Here is an 11,196-nt window from a genome sequence, read left to right on the forward strand (position 1 = left end):
AACAAAAAAATAAACAGAACAACTGAATAAAGTCCAACACTGTTTTCATTACACACTCAACTCTTATTCATCTGGCAGTTTTAAGACATGAGATGTTCTATCAACTTTTTTAATTTGGAAAAAAAATACCATAGGCTGATAAACACAGATTACCCATTTTCAAAGAATTAAGATAGATTAAAATACACAGAACAGGAAAGTAAGTGTATTAGTCAGAATTCTCCAGAGAAACAGAACCAGAGAGAGAGAGAGATGGGGAAAAAGGTGTCCTAAGGAGTTGGCTCATATGATTATAGAGGCAGGCAAGTCCAAAATCTGCACAGCAGGCTGGAGACCCAGCTAAGAGTCTGGGTTACAGTTTGAGTCTGAAGGCAGTCTACTGGAAGAATGCCCACTTTGTCAGGGAGGTTAAACTTTTCCTGTGAGGGCCTTCAACTGATTGGATGAGACCCACCCACATTATAGAGAGTCACTTACTTTACTCTAAGTCTGATAATTTAAAGGTGCACCTCATCTAAAAATATTTTTACAGAAACCTTTAGAATAATATTTGGCTTAATATCTGGGTACCATGGCCTAGCCCCATTGACACATAAAATTAACCATCACAATTGGTATACAAAATATATCGCATTTCTTCCTTTATTCAGGATTTTGCATCGATCCAGGGTTACTATGCATTGTTTATATTTTACTGTTTCCGTGACTGTGGTCATGGTTTTGGTTCTGAGCAGAGGTCCTCCCTCTTCAGCTGCTCACTGGTAGGATGGCACGTATCCTTTTATCTGGCAGGAGTAAACAGGGCCAAAGAGGAGTTGCCAAAATTTTTTTTGAACAGCCTGGGGACCTCACTTTTACTTGAAGGGAGAACTGCTCAAAAATGCTATAGCATTCTTTCCTTTGAGAGGTTTACCCGAAAGATCTAAAAGCCAGACTTCGAGAATTAAACCTGGAGGCTTGAGGTTCTAGGCGAGTCGCGAGGCCCTAAGTGCTGTGAGGAGCAGGTGGGAATCTTGCCGACAGTTTGCCCTGCAGGGAGTGCTCCACAGCAAGCAGCTACAATGATCTTCTTTTGTGGAAAGAGAGAAATAGGGCACTAATGAACACGCTTTCCCACCTGTGTCGCACACCTGTGGGGACTGGATTATCCCCCCCAAATCATGCGTGGTAGAAACCCCAGGGATTCTTGTGACCCTACATAGAAATGGTAGTGTTTCTTGGGAGAACAATTTCTCGGAGGTCTTCTGTCTGAATGAAGGTTCTGAGGATGAGAATTTTTTCTCACGGTTCGGGCACTTTTGATGCTACCATTGTGACACCAGTGCCATGTGTGCGTTGCCCCTCATACCAATAGCGATTCTCGGACACCAGCAGGGTGTCCTACGGTTCAAGTCTGTCCTGACACTATACCCAGAGGTGGTGTCAGATCACACAGGTTAAGGGCTCAGTCCCACAAGACCGATGCCCTCCGCCCACCAACTTCAGGTGCCCGTCGCACGTCCAGAGTGCCATCTGAGCGTCTGACTTATTGGTCACATATTAGAGGTTACTACTGCCCCCTTCTTGGGTTCGATTAATTTGCAAGAGCAGCTCACGGACTCAGAGAAACATTTTACTTACTAGACTACCTACCAGTTTATTATAAAAGTACACAATTCAGGGGCTGCCAGAGGGAAGCAGGGGCTGTTCAGGGCACAGTGTGGGGAAGGGACACAGAGCGTCCATGTCCTCACTGGGAGTGCCATCCTCCCAGCATCTACACATATCCACCAATCCAGAACTTTCAGAACCTGAAAGTTTTTGGGTTTTTGTGGAGGCTTCATTATCTAGGCATGATTGAAGAAATCATTGGCCCTTGCTGATTGAACTCAATCTCCAGCCCCTCTCACCTCCACAGACTTGAGGAGGTGGGCCTGAAAGTCCCACCCTCTAATCCCATGGCTGGTCTCTCTGGTGGCTAGCTCCATCCACAGATGCTTTCTGAAAGTAATCCCAGCCGCAGAAACTCAGGTGTGTTAGGAATATCGAGATACTTTTACCACTCTTATCACTTAGGAAATCTTAGGGCTTTAGGAGCTGTGTGCCAGGAATGGGGATGAAGACCAAATCACAGATTTCTTATTATCAATCCCAATATCACAGATGCATTTTCTCTCCCTCCCTTTCCTTTTACCCTTCTAGGCTACTTCCGCCAGTATCGCCAGGAGCCGGTCAGCTTCGGCAACATTGGCTTTGGAACCCCCTACTACTATGTGGGCTGGTATGAGTGTGGGGTCTCCATTCCAGGGAAGTGGTAACCACGGGAAGATGGTGCTGCAAGCTCACCCGTCCGGCCCCCTTGACTAACTTGCACTAGGGACCGTGAGCAGGAAAAGAGAGTGTTCCAAGCCCCACCGACCCTGGGTGCTGGCAAGGCCACAGGACGGACACCGGACATTTCGGGCATCTCCGGTCTGGAGCTCGGTCCTTCTTCGTGGCCAGGACTACACACAGAATTCAGCGTGGCTGTTAACTTTGCTTCTCCACAAGTTTCGATTGTAATAGCACCTGCCAGAGAGAGCAGAAACACACAGCCACGAGGGAGCCCCACTGACTCACTGCAGTCTTCACACTTGATAGGCACAAAATTCAGACACGTCCGTGTCTCCAGGGAACAGCATAAAACATGCTGTGCTTGCTTCATGGAATGCTCCATGCTTTCTCTTTTCTCAGCGGACTCTTCCCAAAGTAGCCGAATTTAAGCTTCAGATCTCTAACACTGCAGTAGAACTGAGTTACTAAAAACACCACCAAAGGAAATATATCCTCCCTGAGATTTATTCCATGGGCGTACCCACCACTAGACCAAATGTATCAGATCATATTTGTAAAGTCTCAATTTTGAGATTTATATATATGTATATAGGCATATACATATCCTCACTTGTCTGCAAGAACATTAATTAAAGTTGCTAAATTTGTACTTGTTCACTAGATAAATGCGTGTGGGACTTTTTGGAGCAAAGGTGCTGCTTATGAACATCTTTTAGAAGCGTCCAAAGGGTCTGTACTGTGCATGAGGAGAACAACAGAGGGAACACTGCTGGACTTTGGGAGTGATGGGGACCTGGCGGTGACAGCAGCTGACACCAGTGAGCTAGATGCAAACCAAGGAGACAGTCTGTCCACACCCGGGTGAAAACTACCACCTGCCTCTATGGGGACATATCCTGTATGTTTTCAGAATAATCAAGATTTTAGGGCCCAAATGATTTAAAAATCCAGTTAAAAATATATATATTTTTTCCCCTTTCCTCCCCGAGTATCACCTCCTCAAAATACAAGCCTCTTATCTGTTTGGACGACAACATGAGAACATTTATTTTAAGACACAGTATTCTGATTATTTTTCAAACATGGTGTCCTTTCCGTGTGCTCGGCTGTCCTGTGTCCTCGGCTGTCCCATGACCTCGGCTGTCCCATGTCCTCGGCTGTCCCATGTCCTCAGGCAGCTCTGTGGCATGAAAGTTTTATCTTCTTTCATAAAGGTTTCAGCATAGGAGAAGAAGGGGGGGAATGAGCTAGAGGTATACCCTTTTCTGGGGCCCCCAGGCCACTACGGAATGATTTAGTGGCAGAATGCTGTCCAGCCTCGTGGAGTCAGTTCCTCTCAGTGCTGGTATTGTGTTGAGGGGCTACCTGATGTATCTGGTGGGTTCGAAGGTAAAACCTACAAGGAAACTTAGCAGGATCCTTTCCGTGGGGCTGTGAAAGCTGATGTTCTCCTCCAATTCCATGATCCCCTTTCCACAGTACAAACAGTAAAGAAAATGCAAGCATTCTGACAGTCTGGAAAGATGCTAGAATTTCTTAGGGAGCAGATTAGAGACCAAGTTCATATGTCACTCACAGTTTAGTTTGCAAAACAGGATGGGAACCTCTAAGTAGCTTTTAGGGCTCTTGTTCATGAAAGGGGGGTTATTAAAAAAAGGATGTCTAACCTTATTTTTCACACAGATAACATTCAAACATACTTCACAATGCTGAGCGAAAGATAAGGTCTTTAAATATAAGTGACTTTTCCCGATAAACACGTAACTTGCTTCCTTCATTTCTCCCACCCACCCCTCCGAACTTCTGTCTGGTTTCAGCTTCCACTAGCCTGCTGTCGGAGACCAGAGAAAGAAGCCAAAATGAGGCCCCTGTCGGGGAGAGCACCAGCAGATTGCGCATTTCCTGAAAGTGTCTCCTCGGGCATAAATAATTCATTAGCATGTGTGAGAGAAGAGCCATTTGGTCTGTTCCACAAGCCTGTCTTGGTGATGGGGCCCCCTTTAGAAGACACAGAGCTCCAGATCAGCGCTGAGAGGCAGGCACTCCCCCATTTGCAATTCACACACTGAAGGGTACGTTCCCTGCCTCACCCCCCCAAGAGTTGGATGCTAATGCTACGTCCCAAAGGACATGAGTCCCTCAGAAGGCTAAGTTTATGCTCACCTCACAGAAATCCAAAGAAATTTCCTGGCGTTCACTCATGCAATGATTTTCAAGCCCTGCCTACATCTTTAGACTGTAATTCATTCTGGAAATCTGAACTTCTATTAAAATGTTGGCAGTTTTTTGATGGAAATTACTACAAACCCCAGATGACAGAGCAGCCAAGGCAAAAACAAAAACAAAAACACTGATTCTAAGCATAGGTAGGTGGTGTTACCGGTATTCCGTCCAAACTAGGTTACGTAACAATCCAAATGAGTGCACAGCGGCCCCATCAAGTTTCTGGTTCCGTGTCAGGTCTGGAGGCCATGTTCTAGCAATGCCACGGATCTCAAAACCATTGCATCTCGAGTTAGGAGGAAACTAATGTACTGATTCCCTAAAGAAGGTTTCATCTATTTCAAAGGCTCTGAGAAAGAAGAGCTTAACCCTAGAGGTCAGAAGTAGGCACAGGTGAGAATTAAAGGAAAAGAACATTTGGCTCAATGTTTTTTCTTGTTGTTGTTTTTGTTTTAAAGATTTTATTTATTTATTTGAGAGAGAGCACAAGCAGGGTAAGGAGCAGAGGGGGAAGCAGACTCTGCTAAGCTGGGAGCCTGACTACGGGCTCGATCCTAGGACTCCAGGATCATGACCTGAGCTGAAGGCAGACGCTTAACTGACTGAACCACCCGGGCGCTCAAACAGAGCAGATAGACGAGCGAAAAACCAGTGGTATGTGACAGAGACCCTATTATGTAGTTTGCAAGGCCTAAATTCCTATCTCACCCTGTAAGAAAAAGTTTATGTACCCATGGATTTGTTTTCTTGAGGTTGAACGATGGTTAAAGCACAGTCCTAATTTAAAAACTAGCACATGCTACTTAATAGATGTCCTTTCCGTTTTCTCTTACTTGAGTTATATTTCTTTCTGACCATCTCTAGCATAGAGCACCTGAACTCTCCGAGTGCTTGGATCCTGGGTTCCCGATTTTCCCATTTGGCAAATGCTTTGTTTGTGCTACGGTCTCAGGAGGCAATACGCTCTTTGGGAGGCTTCATGCATATTTATGACCATCTGGTTAAAACATAATTTCCAACTTTTACCAGATGGGTTTTGACTTATTTTCTCCCCTTTGACCTACCCAAGCCCCATGTCCTGGTCAGGTCAGGGGGCTGGGGAATTTGGGGATGTGATGTTGAATGGGGTTACAGTGGGGTTCCTCTCTCCGCACAGAAATCAGCTCTTAGTCCCTATTACGAGGATTCCGCTGATATACTCAATCAGCCTGTGTTTGTGGGGCATCTTGCATGTTGTGGATATCTTAAAATCATCTCCTTGAGGTATAACTATTTTGCAGTTGGAGATAAGAAGTGAGTTTAGAAAGTAAGATGTCTTCCCGGCCATCCATTTCCAACTGTTCTCAGATCAGGCTGAGCTCAGTAAAATTGTATGAAACCACAGAGCTTACCCATTATGAACGGAGGTGTGATTTTAAATCTTAGTTGTAAGCTTATTGTACAAAATTTAAAGATCATAATGAGAGCTAAGCACACAAGGGTTTATGATAAAAGGGAAATAAAATTGATATAACGTTGGGAGCCAATACATTTAACACACCACACACAAATTCTTGGTCTAGACTGGGAAAGCAATATTCTCTCAGGCTGAGATTATTTGATGGCCAAGAAGAGAAATAACTCGAGAGCTAAGTCGAGGGTTTGCATAAGGGGGGACCACATAGTCTCAGGAGAGGAAATAATGTGTGGGAGGTGCTGCGGGGTTGCAGGGAGTGACAGGTTGGTGAGTAGTGGCTCTTGCCTCCTTTTCTCTCTGGTCTGTTCTCTCTCCTGCTCTCCATGCATGGCCCCATCCTCTTCCCTACAGATGGCTTTCTCTGGACACGTGAATGCCAAATGCCAAATGCCACCAGCCCCTAGACTTCACACAGAGCTGCCACGTACAAGTGCAGTGTCCAGCGACCACCCTGTGTGCAATGATCTGTCTACCAGACCTTGTAACTCTGCTTCTCCCAACCAGCTCTCCAAGTCTCTTGGTGTCCAGTTCTAACCATCCTGACAGGCTCTGATGGGATGTCTTGGGCCAGGGTCCACACCCTGATCCAATCAGCTCTTCTGACATGGGGTTGTCACCTGGTAGAAACGAGGCTGCCTATGCCTGCCCCCTGTACAGGGGCTATTTGCATGTGGAAAAAGATAATCACTGACATCTCAGGACAAATACGCATAGGTGAATGAGACATCAAATAAGAAAAGGGAGTCATTGTATTAGGCAACCGGTCGTTTTCAATGTTCACTTAGGATATATTGAGGATTTCATATTTGTTCACTATGAAGCTTTATGTTTCCTACTCTCCAGTCCTTCTAGCTACCATTGGGGTAGCCTTCCTTCTTAACTGAAAGAAGTTTGAGGACAATTCCAAATATTTATGATTAAATTATGGCCTAGATGCACTCTACCACACCTATGTTTTTCAAGAAAAAAAAATGAGTGCATTCTTTTTGCTGTCTGAGATGCTCCAGGAAATTTTTAAATTTTGAACAGAAATAAGAGAGCAATACACAGCCGTTCTGAAGCTTTCTGTTACCAGACCAACGACGAAATGAATAACTGATGTTAAGGTAGTCTTCCTGAACAAGATAAAATGAATTAGCCAGTGATAGAAACTTCCTGAGGGGCGCCCGGGTGGCTCAGTCAGTTGAACATCCAACTCGATTTCAGCTCAGGTCATGATCTCAGGGTCATGGTCTCGAGCCACGCATTGGGCTCTGCGCTCAGAGGGCAGCGTGCTTGGGATTCTCTCTCTCCCTCTGCCCTTCCCCCCTCAAATAAATAAATCAATCTTAAAAAGGAGAAGAAGAGTGAAAGTTCTTGAAAGCCCTGAAGTAACTGGCCCTGAACACTTCTGAGGGCTGGAGGGGTTTACTCCGGGCTTTGGAGTTACAAGGAGATGCACTTCGTTCAGTACTCTGAGATACCCAGCTTCTTAGGGTAAAATCCTAGGTCCTTTCCACAGCCTCCAAGGCACCCCACAATCTGGTCACCCCACACTCGCCCCCAACACACCCACTGACACCAATGACTCTGCCACTACTCTGACCTCCCGCCTCCCCTCTCTGCTCCTGCCTGTCACAGGGCCTGCACAGAGTGGGCTCACAGTAAATAGTCATCAAATGGGTAAACATATGGCTAAGATATAGATGGGAAATGAAAATACAAAGCTTTCTAATCCAAGATTCTCAGTGAGCAATACGTACCCCTCCAGCCCACCATTCTGTCTGGGATTCCCTCAGCTCCCTACAGTTTTCCACGAAGGGTCGTCAGGCTGTCCCCAGGATCCTGATATCTACTCCCCGTCATCACCCAGCGGCATCCTCCACTGCCCCTGGTTCAGGAGATTCCTCACCTCTCACCTCTCAAGGCAGAGCCAGCAGGCGGAGCCACTGGTCTCCCACAAGCCTGCAGCTTGCCTATCCTGGTGTTGAGAAGCCTCCCAGACCGAGGCCCAGTGCCCTCTCTCTACACTGTGGTGTCTCCCTCTTGTCCTGAAAGATTCTTCCCCAACATTCAGACATACTCCAGTCTTTCTCACTTTAAATTTTTTTATAATTTAAATTTAAAAAAAGTGTTTTCCATCACCTCAGGTGCCCCCTTAGCTACTCCCTTGCACTGTGCTTTGCTTGGAGCTGAGTCCCTGAATTAATCACCTGCCCTCCATCCCCCAGCCCTCCACCTCATTCCCACACATTTGTCTCAGCACCGCCATACCCGGGCTTCTATGATCCGCCTCACACTCAGCTTCCCCAGGCCCCACTCTCTCTGGTGGCTCAACCCAATGGACACTGGTCAGTATTTTTCAGTGTCGAGGTGAGCTGCTCACCAGCTTGTCCTTCCTGAACTGTTCTCTACATGGTTCTTCCTTCCCTGGCTCCAAAATGGCAGCCAAGTCTTCTTGGCTTTTGTTTAAGGGGCTTTGGATAAAACCGGAAGATAACTTCCTCCTCTGACTTTCTTTTCGGAAGTCCAAGCACATTAAAGAGATATGCAAGGGCAAGGGATGAATGCTTTGAGAGTTACAGGTAGAGGAGACATTTCCCCCAAGGTGGTGGGTAGATGCTAGGCGGACTTTGAAGGCCATTCCTACCCATCTCCCTGGGGCCGTGGTGGAGTAAGGTTGGCTATAGTGAGCCAGTAAAGCTGGAGCTGGCCTCGTGGAGAAATTTTTGTAAATCTCCCAAAGGGTCACAGCCTTCTAGCTGACCCCATCCCAAGCCTTCTCCCACTGACACGTAGCAGGGAGCAGGAGGGCGTTTGCCTTTGGCCGTGCCGGCCTGGGAGTGAACGAAGAGTTAGTGACAAGGCATTTCTTCTCTCATTCACCCAGCTAATATTAGTTAAATTCAAAATACGTGCCAGTCTTTCCTCTAAGTACTATGGCTACACACCCAATCCCTGCCCTCACAAAGATTATATATTATGGAGCAGATGGAAAACACGCAAACAAGTATAACAAACGTCAGCTGGTGAAAGCGAATGAACATAAATAGAGCAGATGATTGTGTCACAGGCAACTGGGGCCTGGGGACCAGAAAGCACCCCCAAATGCTTCTTTCTAGGATACCTAGGATACCTTTTGGTGGGAGAGAAGGGACGTGGGGTGCAGGAGGGGGCGCCAGTAATGACTGAGCCTGAAGAGTTTCCACCTGGACATATGGGATCTCAGAATTGACATGTACAAGTACAAATAAAATAATGCTCATTTTCTGGTCTTTGAACCCAGAAGGATTATCCTAGTTGATAAGGTTGCTGTAACTTGAGCACCATAAGAAGAGAGTCTAGATCCTGTCCCACCCAAGGGACTGCTGACCTCAGTCCAAACCCACCCACCCAACTAGTCACCCATCTTTAAGCCCAGACATCACCAGGGAAGAGAGGAGGCACAGCAAGGCTTTTTCATCCAGAGATCAGAGAGCTAAACCTCATTTTTCCTTTCAGACAGTGACTAGGTACTTACTTTATGTTTGGGTGACCGAAGGGCTCTTTTGTAATTTTCCCAAAACAAAGGGTATCTCCCCTTCAAAAGAGAGATCAATTGATGTCCCTTTTTTTTGGAAACTTGCCATACCTATCTCCACTGCCCACTGAATTATGAGAGTTGTGAAGGCAGAGGCCGTGTCTGCTATTTCATTTACTGTTATGTCCTGGCATCACACGTAGAGCCTGGCCCATAGCAGGTGTTCAATAAATAAGTCTTCAGTGAAAGAATGAATGAGCAAATGAATAACTGAATGCATTATTTATTTATTGCTCTCCTCTGACTGCGTTTCTTCTTCTTTTTTTTTTTTAAAGATTTTATTTATTTATTCGGCAGAGATAGAGACAGCCAGCGAGAGAGGGAACACAAGCAGGGGGAGTGGGAGAGGAAGAAGCAGGCTCATAGTGGAGGAGCCTGACGTGGGGCTCGATCCCATAACGCCGGGATCACGCCCTGAGCTGAAGGCAGATGCCCAACCGCTGTGCCACCCAGGCGCCCCTGACTGAGTTTCTTCTAAGTGTGCTTCTTCTTTCAATCTACTGGCTCTGTTCAGCTTTTTTTCCCAAAGGACAGAGAATTTGATACCAGGATCATTATCTCAAGAAAGTCCCACTAGCATGGAGAAATTCCTCCAGTGTCTCCAGTTAGTATCGCCTCCAGGTCTTCAGTTAGCCGTTTTCCAGTTCTGTAACAATGTTTTTCATTTATGCATTTTTTTTCCATTTGGAAATTGGAGACCTGATACCTGAGATACATTTTACACAATTGTAACATAGAACCTGGAATATAATTAGTCTTGGTGACTGAAGACTATTATGCTTCCTTTCTTTTTGCCAGGAAGCAAGGGAATTTGCAGTTACAGGCAAGAAAAATTGATCAGGGGAGGAACCCCCTTGCAAATAGCAGCCCCCGAAAATCTCCTCCTAGCCTTGTCTTCAAGAAGGCCAGTTGACACTAGGTATTGGGAGGGTCTGGGTTGAAGCTGGGTCTCAGACTGGGGAAGGAGTGGCTAGAAAGGATTCTAAAGATGGGTCTCTATACTGACTGCTTGCCTTCCCACTCCTCCCTGTTCTGTTTTCCTGCCTTTGCAGTCCACTTGTACTGGACAGGCCAGGACTCCTCAAAGCCCCTGCAAGTTACACTTCCATCTGCTTTCTCTCTCTGAGAAAAGAAGCTTTGTGAAGGAGCTGTGCCACCCAAGTCTCATTGGACAAAAATGATGCTGGAACTAGAGGGTGACGGTAGGGACCCTCAAACGCATCCATCAGATTATCCCTTTAGGGAGATGATTGGTAGGTAGATAGATAGATAATAGATAGATAGACAATAGATAGATAGATAGATAGATAGATAGATGATAGACAGATGATAGATATGTAATAGACAGATAGATATACAGAGAGTAAAACCTACCATGATTTCAACAGTGACACCAAGAGGGAGGCTTAGACAACAAGAGACACATGGGAAGAGGTAAGCTCCTTGGTCCAGGATGTTTGCTCACAATTCTCTATCCTTGCTCCCCACAACCTTAGTCAGACCGTTTTAAAGATGATACAGCCATCAAAGCAGGCATAGACCTTATACATATTTCATCAACTAAGCAAACATTTATTACTGACTAACTTGTATAAGCCACAGTGGATCAGGATTCCAACAGTGAACAGATGTCACATTCAAATTA

At 45.8% G+C, this 11,196-nt stretch overlaps 1 protein-coding gene across 2 annotated transcripts in view; it reads left to right on the forward strand.

Annotated features, from left to right (window-relative positions):
• Window positions 1-2,973, forward strand: part of FNDC1 (fibronectin type III domain containing 1) — a 233,544-nt gene extending 230,571 nt beyond the window's left edge. For both annotated transcript variants that reach the window (XM_034669400.1, XM_034669401.1), the window contains one exon: window positions 2,182-2,973. In XM_034669400.1, coding sequence (XP_034525291.1) covers window positions 2,182-2,297 — 116 coding nt within the window. In that variant the 3' untranslated portion in view covers window positions 2,298-2,973. The remainder of the gene's footprint in view (window positions 1-2,181) is intronic.
• Window positions 2,974-11,196: the final 8,223 nt, after the last annotated feature.

This window comes from Ailuropoda melanoleuca, chromosome 10 (genome assembly GCF_002007445.2).
Source record: "Ailuropoda melanoleuca isolate Jingjing chromosome 10, ASM200744v2, whole genome shotgun sequence".
Taxonomy (NCBI): Eukaryota; Metazoa; Chordata; class Mammalia; order Carnivora; family Ursidae; genus Ailuropoda; species Ailuropoda melanoleuca.